This window comes from Elephantulus edwardii, unplaced genomic scaffold (genome assembly GCF_000299155.1).
Source record: "Elephantulus edwardii isolate Elephantulus edwardi_28Jun2011 unplaced genomic scaffold, EleEdw1.0 scaffold00019, whole genome shotgun sequence".
Classification (NCBI taxonomy): domain Eukaryota; kingdom Metazoa; phylum Chordata; class Mammalia; order Macroscelidea; family Macroscelididae; genus Elephantulus; species Elephantulus edwardii.
In genome coordinates, this window is record NW_006399769.1 from 27135746 (window position 1) to 27152236 (window position 16491).

Sequence of the window (16491 nt, forward strand, 5' to 3'; positions counted from 1 at the left end):
GTAGAGAAAAACGAAAGTAAGTTCAAGTCAGCCAAAATAAAAAACTTGGTCTTACATACAGAAGTCAAAATGCAGAGAAGTAGGAATCACTGGTGGCCTAGTGACAACAAGCTACACTGTCATCCCAAAAGCATGCGGTTTAAAACGACCAGATACTCCGCTGAGGAAGGAGGGGCAATCACCTCCTGTGCAACTCAGATCCAATTCAGCACACAAGTAAAAATTTAAAAAAAAGAAAATTGGAGAAGTGACAAAGTAAGAAGAGTTGACCAGATTTCAAAGGACAGCTGACCAGATTTCAAAAGATATCTTAAGAAGACGAAGCAAAATATAAAGATGAAATGTGCAAATTCAGCATAGTACCTACACTGATGACAGAGAAGGAGAAAATAAGAAGCATAGAGACAGTGTCACAGGTATTTACAATCTTCTAAAAATTGGACAATGGGTTCACTAGTATTTGCTTTGCTATTATATTTTATAACATATATAAAATTAAAAAACCGATGTCACTGAGTCTATTCCACCTCATAACAAGTTTCTAAAGCTTTCCATTTTTTTTTATTATTTTTGTGTGTGTATCATCAAATCAGATGTGACTGGTACAGGAGGAGATTGTTCCTCCTTCTACAGCAGAGCATCTGGTGGATTTGAACCATGCACCTCTGGGATTGCAGTGTAAAGCTTTAAATATTTAAGGACGGAGACTGTTCATCTTTCTCTCACCAAGTGGCAAGTTAGATTTGAACAACCAAACTTTCTGTTAGCTACCTAACTTGTAGTGCACTATAAGTCACCTCTTATGACCATCAAGTGGGAACTGACTAACAGCTGACCTAGGTGTCTACTGGGTTTCTGAGGTTAAGGGAGAGACTGCCTATCTTTCTCGCTTTGGGGCCACTGGTGGATTCAAACTGTCACTTTGGGTTAGTGGCTCCTCCTTATAATATCATATACATATATAAATTGCATATTGTATATAATTACATGTTTTTTTTAAATTAAATAGAAATGCCATTTGTGGGTCTTGCTAAAAATTTGCCTTCCTTAGGCCGTTGTCTTCAATCTGATACAGCTGCCTCAACTCGGTCCTACAAACACAATGACCTACCTCCAGCATCAACAGCAGAATGAGCCATCTCTTCCTCATGCAAATAGGGCATGTTAGTCTATACACAAGGGGACTGACTAGTCTCACCACTAAATTGAATGGATTCAACAGAAGAAAGTGGAGATCTCTCCACCAGGAGAAGACAAAGCACAGAGTGTAGGACACATCCTTCGGAGTTAGAGATTCCTGTGCCAGGGATTTGCTCTTGCTGTTAACTGAGAAACTCTGGATTGAAGGATTTTTATTTTGCTGTTAACTAAGAAGCTCTATAGACTGAAAAGTTGTGTGCTGCTATTAATGGAGAAGCTCTCTGGAATTAAAGATTGTATCTTCTTGTTTTGCTTTCATAAAATAATTCATTTACATTGTTTTTCATTCAAACACACTGTGTTCCATACAATCTCTCATTTACATTGTGTTTCATACAAAAATTCACATACACTATAGCCATATAATTAGTTACCACTGATCTATGCCTATTATTACACCATGTTTTCAAAACCCAACTGAATCTTTCCTGTTCCCCTCTCCCCGAGTCCACCCACTGTTGTTGCTGACTGTTGAGTTGAGACCGTGTGTGTGTGCACGTGTGTGTGTATATCTCGACCCAATGAACAAAAAACCTGAAGCCTTTCTAGAACTATAGTCATTTCTCCAAGTTCATAGAGTTTCCAGAGGCATGTGGTTTAGGAAGTAGATGCCACTCCTGCTTCCAAACCTGTCTTAAACTGGGAGCTCCACCAAACACTGTCCACCATGGGTAGCCATTATGGAATCTGACCCCCCCAATGGCACAAGGTTCAGCATCACAGCACACCTATATTACCTCAGTACAGCATATCAACAGAAGAACGCTATACAACTTAGAAAACTGTTCCTCCAAAATAAAATAACACTGGACCCTTGGGCCCAACTGACTTTTTTTTTTCTTCAATTTCCTTTTATTTCCATTCATTCACTGTTGCACTTTTCCCCCTGTCCACTCTTCCCCCTCCATTTCGTTCTTCTCTTTGAAAAGCAAAAGAAAAATTCTTTCATTGTTATACAATCCCTTCACCCAAGTCCACTCCACTATACAGCCTTCATTCTGGACTCATGTCATGACAGTAATACCTAATCATATATCCCTTTTAAACAGTTCTCTCTCTCATCTGTTTCAATGCAGTATACATAATTTATCCCATCTTTCTCAGTCTCCCCTCCAACCACTGTCAGTCCCATTTTACAACAGTGGCACTACGCAGTATTTGGCCTTGTGTGACTGAGATATTTCAATCAGCATAATGTCCTCCAGGCTCACCCATTTTGAATAATATTTTGTGAATATACCACAGCTTCTCTATCCATTCGTTTGTTGATGGGCACTTAGGTTGTTTCCAATTTTTTGCTATTATGAACAAAGCCACAGTAAACATAGGTGTGCATCCTAGTGACTTTTCAATATAAGGGTCCTCCATATAAATGAACAAAAGGCCTGAAGCCTTTCTATAACTATCATCATTTCTCCAAGATCATAGAGTTTCCAGAGGCATGTGATTTAGGAAGTGGATGCCATCCCTGGTCCCAAACCTGAATCAATCTGGGAGCTCCACCAAACACTGCTCTACCTAACGATTAAACAGCACTCTTGTTGACTTCCTTCTGTTTTTCTGAGGATTCTATTTATGAAGGATCTTACTGTATGAAAGTCAACCGTACCAGCTGATGCAAAGTAACCTAAGGACTCCTAGACAGGTCCATGAAACATCAGTCTTCCTGCAGCCAATAAGGTAAAGCTATTCAAAAATTTGAAGATGGAATATTGAGGCTGATGAATGGAAAAGATGATAGCGCACTCCTATTTAGACATCCTCTTTAGGAGCAAAAAGTCCACCCACTACATTCTTTTATTCTAGTGATTTCCACCCTTCCCCTTTTACCATCCCTTTTCTCTTTGCCCTTTCCCTTTTTGGGACATTTATACACATCTTACTAATTATCCTTCAATTTTAAAAATAATGATCTTAAGCAGTATTAGTCCTCAGGAGACTGGGTTAGTTCACTCAGCATAATGTTCTCCAGACTCCCCCATGTTATATTTCACAAAATCATTGCTCCTGAGTGCTGCATAGTATTCCATCATGTGAATGTACCATCATTTTTCAATCTATTCAATTGATGATTGGGCATCAGAGTTGTTTCTATACTTTTGCTATTGTAAATAACACTGCTATAAACATAGGTGTACATCTCTCTGATTGTGTCTCAATTCTTATTTACTTGGGGTATATTCCTAGCAGTAGCTGGTACATACTGTATCTTAGAGTTAATTGAGAAGCTCTCTGAACTGAGAGATTGTATTTGCTGTTCACTGAGAAGCATCTCTGGACTAAGGGATTATATCTTGCTGTCTACCTGAATTATATAGCCTGTTAATTTCCCTAATAAACCTCATAAATTGTGGTTATGGTTCTGTGAAGTCTGTGCAACTGATTTCTGATGGAGTAAATGGGTGCGGGCCCGTGAAAGGACATGTCTGACCTCATGAGAATTAGTTTTGGGTGGTGAATGCTGTTTATAGGGCAGTTCCCCATAGTTGAAGTAAAGGTCAGACTCAGCTGTTTCCACACTGTCCTTGTTCCATAAAGAAGTACTACTTCCTTACAATTTTCAATACTGTTTGAGGATTTTCTACTTAGCATATAATATTCATACAGTTGTAGTTGTTGTTGTGTACCATCAAGTTAGAACCAACTCATAGCAGACCCTCCCACGGATTTTCAGAAGCAGTTTTCCCGTCCTTCTCCACAATATATACAATAATACACACAAGTCAATAAACCTATTTTCAACTGTTGGCAAAAAAGAAGAGACAAATAGGAGGAAAGAACTATGAAACAACGTTGTTATTAAACACACTCCACCATGTGTACAGACATTTCTAGTTTGACTCCACAGAAGAATTATGTGTCAGATATTAAAAAGATGCAATTAATCTCTATAGTCCCCTTAGTTCTAAGATTATGATTCTTAAGGAGGAACATGAGTACAAGTTATCCCAAGATAAGATGAATCAGCCTTTATCTCTCATACACAAAATTCCAATCCTAAATTTATTGAATGGGATATACAAGGTGAAATGTCATGGTCTCACTGGTCACTGAGTCAGACCACAACTTTGTATCATGATTTAACAGCCTGTAAGTGGGTCTATTATGCATATCTAAAAATCCAAAAGTCGTTTTATACAGAGAATTACTTCTTTCCCCTCCAGAAGTCTGAATTACTGACAGATTGCTATAATCTAAAGAATTCTATTAAAGCAGCTATGCATACTGACACTTGGGGCAAGCTCCAGCTCTGGGTCTTCAAGCAAAACCCATCTCAGGCAGGAGGCCAGCAAGGCAAGAGGGAAGAAGCATGATGTCATCCCCACTTGTGCATCAATTTATAATCCGCAACAACTCGCCTTCCCTCACTCCTCTTTACAAATCAGAGCAGCCAACCACAACGTCCACATCACCTCATTAGGAGTCAATGTCAGCAGGATAAGACAGATATTGCTCAGTGAAACAAAATCACTGTCTACTTCCTCATATTAACCCAGTTACAGCAATGATCAATGCCTACCTAGGGGAGTAAAACTGCATCAGATGCTTTAGGATGCACAAAATGATCAAATCATTTCTACAAAACAGGGAAGATTTAAACATTCTGTGGAATCCATGCAGCAATTTCATCAGTTTTATATATTTCACAATAGTTCAATGGGTGATGAATTTGATAAAACACAAAGTATTTTGGGGGGCCCTCCTGTGAAGCCTAATTCCATCCAGTAAAGGTTCATTTATGGATTGAAACAGTGGCTGCCACAACAGGCTTGAACATAATGACGACTGGGAGTGGTTTAGCACATGGGCAAGAGGCAACCTACTCAACAGCACACAGCAAAACAACGAGGCTAAATTGAAATTCTGCCTTTGAATGTATTTATTTCATTTTCTAATGAGTTAAAACTTATGACTTTATCAAAAGAGTATTTTAAGGTTAGTAAAACCTGAATTTAAATCATAACCCTGTAATTTTAGAAAAATCATCTGACCATTCAAACCCTGTGTTTTCCAGATGGAAAACAAGAAAAATAACAATTATCCCTAAAGCTGTTTGAAAGTTAATGAGGGATAATGTAATGCCTCATGAATTCATAAAGTTTTCAAGGGCCTGTTATTTCAGAAATGGATGGCCAGTCTTGCTTCTCATAAAACAAAAAACTCCACAAATGGATCAATAAACAAAACTCTGTTGCATAAAGAAAAGACTGAAGTTAGTATGGATTTCATTTTATCTGGATAGACAATAAACATCCGTGGTGCAGCAGTCAAGAAATCAGGAAAGGTATGCCTCAGGATTGTATTTTTCTCCATACCATATTCAATCAGTACGGTGAGCAAATAATTCAAGAGGCTGGACTATATGAAGAAGAATGTGGCCATTAGAATTGGAGGAAGATTCATCAACAGACTATGTTATGCTGATGAAAAACCTTACACAGAGAAGTTGAAGAAAACTTACTAAAGAAGATCAAGACTAAAGCTTTTAATAGATCAAAATTTCTACATTTAAAAAAACAAAACTTCTCAACACTGGATCAATACACAACGTCACCATAGATGGAGAAAAGACTAAAGTTGTCAACATCTTTTACTTAGATCTGCAATCAACATCTATGGTAGCAACAATAAAGAACTCATAAGATACACTGAGGGGAGAGGGAAAGATACATTGCATTAGGCAAATCTGTTGTCAAAGATCTCTTTCAAGTACCAAAGAACAAATATATAATAAGTTTAAAGACTAAGCTGTGATTGATGCAAGACATAATATTTTCATTTGTTTCATATGCATCTGAAAGTTAGACAATGAACTGTTGTTGTTGTTGTTGCTGTTGTGTGCTATAAAGTTGGAACCAACCCAGCACCAGAGGAATGTCTATCTGTGTTTAACTGACTACGTAAAAGCGTTTGACTGCATGGATCACAACAAACTGTAGCAAACTCAGAAGAATGGGAATCTCAGAACACTTGACTATGCTTATGCTAAACCTATACTTGGACCAGGAAGCAGTCATCAGAACAGAGCAAGGAAACACTGCATGGTTCAAAATCAGGAAAGGTAGACATTACACCCAGATGCATTCTATCTCCATACCTTTTCAATCTATATGTGGAACAGATCATCTGGAAGAGTGGACTTTATGAGCAGAAATGTAGCATCAGGATTGAAGGAAGACTCATCAACAACCCACATCTAGCAAATGACACAACTTTGCATATCAAAACTGAAGAGGACCTCATCTGCTGGAGGTCAAGATCTGAATCCTTCAATATAGATTAAACTCAACATCAAGAAAACAAAGATTCTCACCACTATGCCAATTGGCAGTATCATGATAGACAGTGAAAAGACTGAGGTTGTTAACAGCCTCAGCTTGATTGGCTCCACGAATCACTATTGGTACCAGCAGCCAGAAACTCAAAAGGCAAATTGCATTGGGAAAATCTGCTGTCATGGACCTCTCCAGAGTACTGGAGAACAATAATATCAGTCTAGAAACTCAGGTGCACTTGACTCTGGCCATGGTATTCACAATTACTTGCTATGCATCAGAGAGCTGGACCATGACTAAGAATGACAGAAGAAGAATCAATGCCTTTAAGTTGTGGTGCTCGAGAAGAGTATTAAATATACCATGGACTGCTAGAACAAACAGGTTCCTCCCAGAGAGGGTGAAACCAGACTATTCCTCAGAGGCAAGGATTTTGAAGTGCTGTCTGACATACCCTGGGCATGTTGCAAGGAGGGACCAGTTCTTGGAGATGGATGTTATGCTTGGAAGGGTGGAGGGACAGTGCAAGGAAGACCTTGGATGAGATGGATTGACTCAGTGACTCAGATAATGGGGGTAAGTGTGTCAGAACACCAAGGTTGGCTCAAGATAAAAAAGGATTCAAAGTTGCTGTGCGCAGAGTCACTATGAGTCACAAGCAACTCGACGTATATAACAATTACATTGGAGAAGATTGCCCGTCCTTCTCCCATGAAGCTACTGGTGGATTCAAACTATGTGCCCTCAGGATTGTAACACAGCTTCTTACCTCTAAGCCACCAGATCTACCTTTCGTTGTTAGTGACTTCTTTTACTTGAATCCACAATCAACTTCTAAGGTAGCAACAGTTAAGAAATCAATACGGAAAATCCACAATCTTCCTTATGAAAAAGCAAGATCAAAGATGGATCTATGCCTTTGAATTCTGGAGTTGGTGAAGAGTAGGGAATATATTATAATCTGCCAGAAGAACAAATCTGTCTTGGAGAAAGTACAACCAGGGTGTTCCTAGAAGTAAGAATGGTCAAAATTTTCTCATATACTTTTCAGCATGTTATCAGGAAAGGCCAGTCTTTGAAAAAAAAGATACAATACTGGGAAAGGTAGCACGTCAGGGAAAGAGAGGATGACCCTCAATGAGATGGACTGACACACTGATTATAACAATGGGCTCAAACACAGCAGAGATTGTGTGGATCACAAAGGGTAAGGTAAGGTTCTGATATGTTGTTCATAGGATTACTATGACTTGTAGTTGACAGTATGTAACAACAACAATAGTAACATTTCAGATTACAGAGCCCAGCAGAATGTGACAATTACATCTAATACACATGTTCTTGTCTCAATCCTTTTGTCATAAAAGACTATTGTTATTAACTGGAACTAGGCAAAAGTTCCTGAAAATTTTAAGTACAATTTCTTATTCATTCTCACATAGACACTTGGCATTTCCACCCTCGTTTAGAGATAAACTCAGAAGAAGATATCAATAGTCATAAAAGAATGAACTGGAAAAACATGAACGGAGTCTGAGATTTAAATGACAGTAAAGCATGATGCTGATGGACTGATTCTGATAGCTGTTGGAGGAGGAGCCCTAGTGGTGTAAGCTGCAGCATATCACTGCTAACCAATAAACTGCACGTCCCAGGTGACTGCATCCACCAGTGGCTCCATGGGAGCAAGATAGGCTCCTCCTACCTTGTTACTCCTACCTTTACAGGAGGTAGAAGTTCTCCTGTAAAGAACTGCAGCTGCAGAGACCCAATGGAGAAGCAATACGTGTTGGCATCCGCTTCATGACACTGAGTTACTGTCATAGGAGATGGACTGACATAGCAAGTTCCAGTGGAAAGAGAGGGACTGACACAGCGAGTTACGATGGAAGGAGATGGACTGACACAGAGAGTTGTTATGAGTCAGAGCTGATGCAACCTAAGTACAAAAAAATACCCTAGTCTGTTGGAAATGAACTCTACAGCAGTCAGGGTATCATGTTGGAAACTTACACAACTGTTTTTTGAACTGTCATCAAAACTTTTTCTAAGCTTGAAACTGTTTCAAACTGGTATAAAAAAAACCCCAGTATGATTTATATGCCTTCATTGAAATAAAAAAAATATTAAAAAATTGTCTCAAACCAAAAAACAAACCCCAAAAAAACCCTATTTCCAAACAAAATACGGTCTGTAGTACTAAAAGTAATTTTATCCTCTGAAATGTAAAAATCCTCTAAAATCAAAACAGTCACTTTTATTTACCTTTAAATTTTATTAAAAATCTATTCCTAGCTAAGAGCAACCAATGAAATTTTGCTTATGAAAAAAAAAAAAAACACTGTATCAACAAGAGATTCCTCCTATCTAACCCCTTAACTGCTTCTCAACTATTCAGTCTCACTTTTCATAAGCATTCCCTTGATTCCTGGAGGCATATTATCGTTTTGAGACCTCCCTGACTAAAGGTTTTCGCCCAGCACAAGAAAGCAGTCTAGGTTGTCAGAGTAGACAAATACGTCAAGAGCTTACCAAACACCAAGGATAACAGCAAGCTCTTCAGCACACAGGTCAGGCATCTGAAACTGCTCACGATCTGCCAGCTGTATCTCATTCAGAACAGTGTCATCATTGAGCTCAAGATTCTGATGGAACACAAACGAAAAAAAAACAGGACCAAACATTAAATATCATTCCTTCAGCAGAGCACTACAAGCAGATGGCTAGAAAAGGGTAACTCGACTTCTTGCTTAAGATCAAACTATGTCCATACAGGTATTAGGCTGATAATGAGAGAGTAATGTTGTAGAAAAGTAAGTAATGTTGTCCACATTTCAGAAATATACCAATGATATTATGGAGAAACAACTGTTATTGACTGAGCCTAGGAAAAAATTCCTCAAAACTTTAAGAACATTTTCTTATTCAGTCTCACATAGATAACTGAGATTTCCCTCCTCATTAATAGATAATCAAATTTGAAATCAAAGATCAGAAGAAGATAATCATTTATAGTACATGGTAGTATCTGAATGAAAAAATGTTATCTTCCTACTCTGCTTCCAGATCATAACCTAAAAACAAGTAATAATTTAATACCATTATCAACTCTTCAACTGTTGTGTCTCACCAGTATAGACAAGTGAACTGTGAAATGTGTTACAAGTAATTTGTAGCAACAAAGATATCAAATTGACAAGTTGATTCTGGATAGTCAAAGGATTTAGAATAGCCAAAACAATTTCAAAACTATAATAAAATCTTTAAAGATAGAGTACTTGAGAGAATACTCATTCTCTAGGATGAATACAAAGCAAGGTGAACAGGCATGAAAACAGAGTATTATTCATCAGTAAAAGGAGCTACAAAGCAAATTCTGGTGGCCATTCATTTCACCATCGGTCTCTCAGTATTTTGAAAATGGAGCTACTACATAAATAATTTCTTCTAAAGCTACATTAAGAGAGGTTTAAAACTGCAATAAAATTAAATTTAGTAACTTGTTGCAGAAGATCAAGGAAAGCAGCCTTCAGCATGGAGTACATCTCACTATTAAGAACATAAAGCTTCTTACCACTGAACCAATAGGCAGTGTCATGATGGACAGAGAGAAGATTGAAACTGTCAACAGCTTCATCTTGCTTAGATCCACAATTAACACCCTTGGTATGAGCAGTCAGGAAATAAGGAGAGGACATGAAATATTGTACGTTCATGGAAAACAGACCCAGTACACGATCAAAGTTAGTGCTAATTTGCATTAAATGTTGAATAATGTAAGTGCCCCATATTGCTGGTAAATTGTTCACTTCTTGAATCCAGAGAATGTTAGGAGAATCAACTGGGACTCTGGTGGACCAGTATTTTAAATTGAGGGCTTGTATAACAATATCTTTAAGCTAATTTATACAACTTTACCATATGTTGCTGTATACCATCAGTTGGAACCAACCCATAGCTGACCCCCTGGAGGGTTTTCAGAGGCAGTTGATCGTTTATGAGAAGACTGTCCATCGTCCTCCTATGCAGCATCTCATGAATTAGAACCATGTGCCTTCAGGATTACAGCACAGCTTCTTACCACTAGGCCACCAGTTATATTTTACCATATATATATATATAAATTGATACAAAACAAATTTTTGTTTTGAATGACGTTTTCAAAATCCATTTTGTAATTTCCCCTTACCGTACGTCTCAGTTTAGACCAGTTACATCTGTTATAGATTTTCCCTTATCATACCGCTCAATTTAGATGAATCACATTTCAAGAAGCTAGAAATCACCTGTGACTGGTGGCTGCCATGCTGGGCAGTGCTGCTCTAGACCTCACACCTTTTAATGTTCATCTAATATTAAACTAGGTATTTAAAAACCATTACTTAATAATACCCTTGAGAGTGTTTTTAAGACAGCCTATAAATAAAAGCAAGATGTGAAAAAAACCAAAGAGACTAAGAGTATATCACTTTCCCAGGTTTTTGCCTAAATTAGACAGTAACAATGTGATCAAAACCTTCTTGCTTAGAACTGAGACAAGCCATTGTTAGCAAAAAGAATCAAAAATGTGATCTTTGCTCCTGTTCAGCAACTTTTGAAATTACAACAGTCTGGGCAATTCCTCTACACCTAATTGTTACAGAAGCCCTCAATTTAAAATATTGTTTCACCGGTGTCCCAGTTGATTCTCCTAACATTCTCTGGATTCAAGAAGTCAACAATTTATCAGCAATATGGGGCACATACATTATTCAACATTTAATGCAAATGAGCACTAAGGTTGATTGTGTACTGTGTCTGTTTCCCGTGAACATACACTATTTTGAGTCCTCTCCTTTTAACAATAAAGAACAGAAACTATGCCTTTCATTGGCACATTCTAGTTGATCATAATTGTTGGCTTTTGTCTAATTTTCCATTAATAAGAAGTAACAGCTAGAAAAGTCTAAAGGGAAATAGTATATTCCACAATAATAAAATTATAGCTACTGTTGTTAGGTGCTGTCGAGTATGGCTCATAGCGACCCTAAGAACAGCCGGCCTGAACCCTGTCTTATTCTGTACCATCCTTATCATTTCTGACACACTAGGGCTCACTGTTGAAGTTACGGTGTCAATCTATCTCATTTGGAGTCTTCCTCTCACTGGACTCCATCTTTCCAAACATGATGTCCCTTTCCAAGGAACAGCCTCACCTAGCTACATGTACAAAGTAAAAAAGACTAAATTCACTATCTTAGTTTCCAAAAAGCACTCAGGTTGCATTTTTGTCCAAGACATATCTGTTTGGTCTTTTGATAGTCCATGGGAGAATTATTTCAGGTCTCTTCTTCAGTACCACAACTCAAATGTATCAATTCTTCATCTTCTGCCATCCTCATTCGGTGTCCTGCTCTCTGACGCATGGCAGGTGATTGAAAATTTCCTGACCTGAATCAGGTATTCCTTAGTCTTGATTAAATCATTGCTCTTCATCATTTTGGAGAGGTCCCTGAGAGCAGACCTGCCCAATGCAATACATCTCTTGACTTACTGATTGCTGGAACCAAGGGTGTTGATTACCAACACAAACAAGATGACATCATTGACAGCTTCAAATCTTTCTCCATCTATCATAATGTTGACTGTTATTCTCCAATTATAAGATAAATATATTTATATTGTAACATTTCTGAACAGGATATATTATTACTATAATTGGCATATTTTCCTCCCTCTAATGAACTATTATTAAATAGTATTTTATAAACGAACGTGTCTTTGAGACAATAAAATATATAATAAACTAAGCAATTTTATCTCTTAACTATATGAACAAAGTTATGCATCAAGCTAATCCATATAAACACCACATAATTTGTTATTTTGAGCTTTTCACAGTAACTAATAAAGATATTATTTGACTATATTTTATTTCAAATTCATAAAGGTTAAATAAATTCTGTCTTATAATAATTTTTATGTATTTCTCTTAATTGCGCATCTCATATTTATCATTCCAGAAGATTAATTACAATGGTAGAGCTCTACATTTAAAAACAATAAGAAACAACTATCAATTACTGAATAAAACTCTCAGATTCTAAAATTAAATCTCCTTTAAGCTTTATGACAGGATGTTTGAGTTACATAAAAAAGCTGAAGGATATATGCACCAATGTTCATTGTAACACACTTTTCAAAATGGTAAAAAAGAGAAAACTATTTAAACGGCTAATTTATAAACTGCAATAATAAAGTATTACCCAACCATAAAAAAAAAAATTAAGATTGATGCATGCAACAAAATAAATAAACCTTGAAAATACTGGGCTGAGAGAAAGAACTCAGTCACATATGTTTAAATATTTTAAGATCTGACTTGTATAAAAAGAGCAAATATATAGAAATCAAAGAAGATTAGTGGCTATCAGGGTTAGAAGGATGGAAAAAGGGGAGGGTTTGCACATGGAATACTGCAGCTGACAGTGATGGGATTACAGTGGTGGAATGGTGTGGAAAAACATGGCAAGAATGGTTGCACAACTTAGAATAGAATCACTGACACTAATCTGCACATGCTGAAATTATTGAATAGGTGTACATTTTGTTATGTAGCTTTCCACTCTAAAAAAGTTCTCAAAACCGTTAGGCAGAAGGCTCAGTATATACAAGGAGGAAGAAAGGAGGAAAGCAACTATCGGCTCGGTTCCCTGGCCACCAGCAGCACCACTGTTCACTGCACTATGGCTCTGCCTCTTCACTCAAACTGCACACCATGGAGGCTGATATGAGCTTCTATCTTTTCCTTCATTCTCCTCTGAGAATCAACAGATGTTTCTCAGTAAAGTTATCATAGAAGCAAACAAGAGAGTAGGAGGAGGAAGCCTGGGAGATTTACTATCTATCAACAAAATGTTCCCTTGAGACTGCTGACACTCTTCTCCCCCACCCATCCTAACCCCTACTCTTGGAATTACTCTCAAAACAGAAAAGAATGTTAGTGTTCAGTGAGCCTGGGGTAAATATGCTTGTAGACCCTGGAATGAAGAGTAGAAACACATGGGCTTCAAGGACAGTAAATTCAACCAAAAATGTTGGTATGAAGTCAGAAGGTTAGAGAATATAAATGCTAAGGGCCTCTATAGAAGAAGCTAATCTGACCAAGAGCCATAAATTCAGGCTACAAGAAGGAAATTTATCAGACAGGTCAAGACAAACATTCTAAAGCACCATCTAACCCATTAATAACAGAGTAACAAAAAACAGATCACAAATATAATACAAGGAATTTTAATAATCTGTCAATTTAGAAGAAGCTTAAGAAATTTCAAATCTCTTAAGTATTTTGCTATGAAATGCAAAAGTAAGGGAGTAAACAGAAAACAAAAAACTTAAGTTTCTTCCCCATATAAATATAATATACAACAAAAGGTAAAAACCATTGGAAAAGAGAAAAAAGCCTTTCTTACTGTATCAAATAAAATGTTTTCCAGAAAAAACAAAACAAACAAACAAAAAAAACAAAAACACCCAACAACTTAAGTTTCTCCTCAGTACTCCTAGTGCATTTTTTTCAAGGACAGTAAAATATAACTGCTTGTTCATAAGCAACATGTTATTTCTACTTAAGTTTTTTAAAACACGGTTTTTTAAAAAAACCTGTCTTGGTCATCTTAAAAAATTTCAAGAGGAAAAAATTAAGTCTCTTCCTACTTCATCCCATGCTTCTCCAGTACTCAATTACTGAAAGTGATAGGAGCAGCTGTTAATTTGATGAAACAATTTCTTATCCTACTTACCTTAATTAAATGTTCTTGAGGAGTGGGTGTTGGACTGAATTCACGATATGGATAAACATCACCTTCCTGTCTGACATCTAGAATAAGCTGCGCCACATAATTTTCCTGAAACCGTGTCCTTTTTCCCAAAGCACCTGAAAAACATGCATTAATTCCTTTCTATTAAATTGGCAATCAAATCTAGCTTTGGAGTTTATAAAGCGTTTGCTCCATTTTACCTAAGAGAAACCTAAGGACTCCTAATATTAAAACATAATAGCAAGAGCAACATTTTCTGTCCAGTAAAAATGAGAAATGGGAAAAAAAAGAGCCATATAACATTATAAAGTCAGTAAGTAATTGTACTAGCACTCAAAGCCAGAATTTTAACCAGTAGATTTAGGCACTTGCTCTTAAATCAAAACTACCTCCCTATCCAAGAAGAATAACTCATTAACTGTAAGCACCTTTTGTATATTATTACTCCACATGTTAGATGAACAAAATGAAGGTAGGGGCAGAGCCACTTGCTCAAGATCATGGGACTCCCAGTAGCAGAGCCAAGAGTTTAATGCCAAGGTCTTCAGGCTCTGAAAATAACATGGTCTTTTTATTACTATCCAACTTTAAGTAACAAAAACATTTTTTTCATTAAGTATATGAAATATCTTGCTGCAGAAAAGCTGATTTTAAACCACTTTATAGAAGCAAAAATTCCAACATCCATTCCCTAGTGAGGGTCAGATTACAAAGACCCTTGAATGTCAATCTAAGTCTGCATTTTATCCCATGATGAGTCTGGCTCTAAGTTATGCACCAACCATTTAAATATGTTATACCAAAAATAGCTACCAAGTTAGTTTAATGCAGCTTACTTTTTTTAATAGTAAGGCTAGAGCTGAATGGAAAAAGAACCTAATTTTCATTTTATATTTATATCACATTTGTGTTTCTAAATTCCTAATTCTTACTTGAAAGAAAAGAATAAAGATATCAATAATAAAAGCTGAATATACATAGTACTGTGCTATTAATTTTTTTAAGTAATAAAAAAAAGTCTTATAGGACCAAAATATTTAAAAATGTAGTACCTAAAAGTAGAATTAAGACCACAACTTAGACATGGAAAATGTTCCAAAAGTTAAAAACTGAATATTAATTTTCTCCACAAGAAAGTATCATAGAAGGCTGCTAAAATCTTAAACTAGCCAAAAACATCCTATTTAATTTATGATATAATGTAAAGACTTTATTGATAGGATTAGCTCAATGATAAGCATGGAAGTTAAAGACTGAGAAAGGACTTCAGAGATAATTTGGTCCTAGGTCAGAATAACAAGTAGCTTCTATCATTTTAAATATTTATCAAATGGTAGTCACATCCTGGAACACTGAGCCCAGATTCAAGAGGAACAAATGTGTGATCAACTGCTGATGTCTGATTTTCATTTATTTATTCAATACTGAATGCCAATTACTTTGTAGGACACTAGGGACAGAGCAATGAATAAAAAGAATCCAGTGTTTTCTATTTGGCATTCAGAAGAAACATTCATTCACTAAAAAAAGACTTACTGCATGCACATTATGTGCTATAAAGTGTTCCACAGCACTAAAAAATATCAAATCAATAAAATATAAAAAATGTATGCCCTAACAGAAAATTAATTGACTCAAAGCAATTATTCCACTCTCTGGAATTCTTTCATAGTAAATTTGCTTCTGGTGTTAACAAGTCTTTTCTCAATTGTCTGTTCAACTATTAATAAAGCCAAACTGGATAATTAAAAAAAAAAAAAGGTATGCCCCAAAGGAATATAAAACGGTACACAAAAAAAAAGATGAATGGAAGCGATAGGTGATCATTTTAGGAAAGAATGCTGCAGAGAAACCAAACTAAACTGGTAATAAGGAAAAACCTTATGAAGTTCATACTGAAAACTAAATGCTCAAAAGTTTTGTGTGCCACTTTCAGATAACAAATAGATTGCATATTTTATATATATATAATAACTAACACATGTCTAACTAGATTAGAAAAATAAACAGGAATCTCAAGAAACAAAGTATCATGACTTAACACTATGAAGTTTTAAATAAAATGCTTATGACTTATTTTGTAAAGCAAAAAGTCTGTGCTTGTGCTAACTTACACTCATCATTCAGTGGGTTAGTTGCTGCTAATCAAATCTACCAGGTAATACAAAGTGTGTGTGTGTATGTGTGTTTATATATATATGTGTGTGTGTGTGTGT

The 16491-nt window shown here is 36.4% G+C and overlaps 1 protein-coding gene across 1 annotated transcript in view; it reads right to left on the bottom strand.

The window, feature by feature from the left end:
* The window catches only part of TTC27 (tetratricopeptide repeat domain 27), a 223312-nt gene that overhangs the window by 163913 nt on the left and 42908 nt on the right, over positions 1 to 16491 (bottom strand). The window contains exons 6-7 of the mRNA XM_006882399.1: positions 14258 to 14391; positions 9009 to 9121 (exon numbers count right to left, since the gene is read on the bottom strand). Of these exons, the coding sequence (XP_006882461.1) occupies positions 9009 to 9121; positions 14258 to 14391 (247 nt within the window). The remainder of the gene's footprint in view (positions 1 to 9008; positions 9122 to 14257; positions 14392 to 16491) is intronic.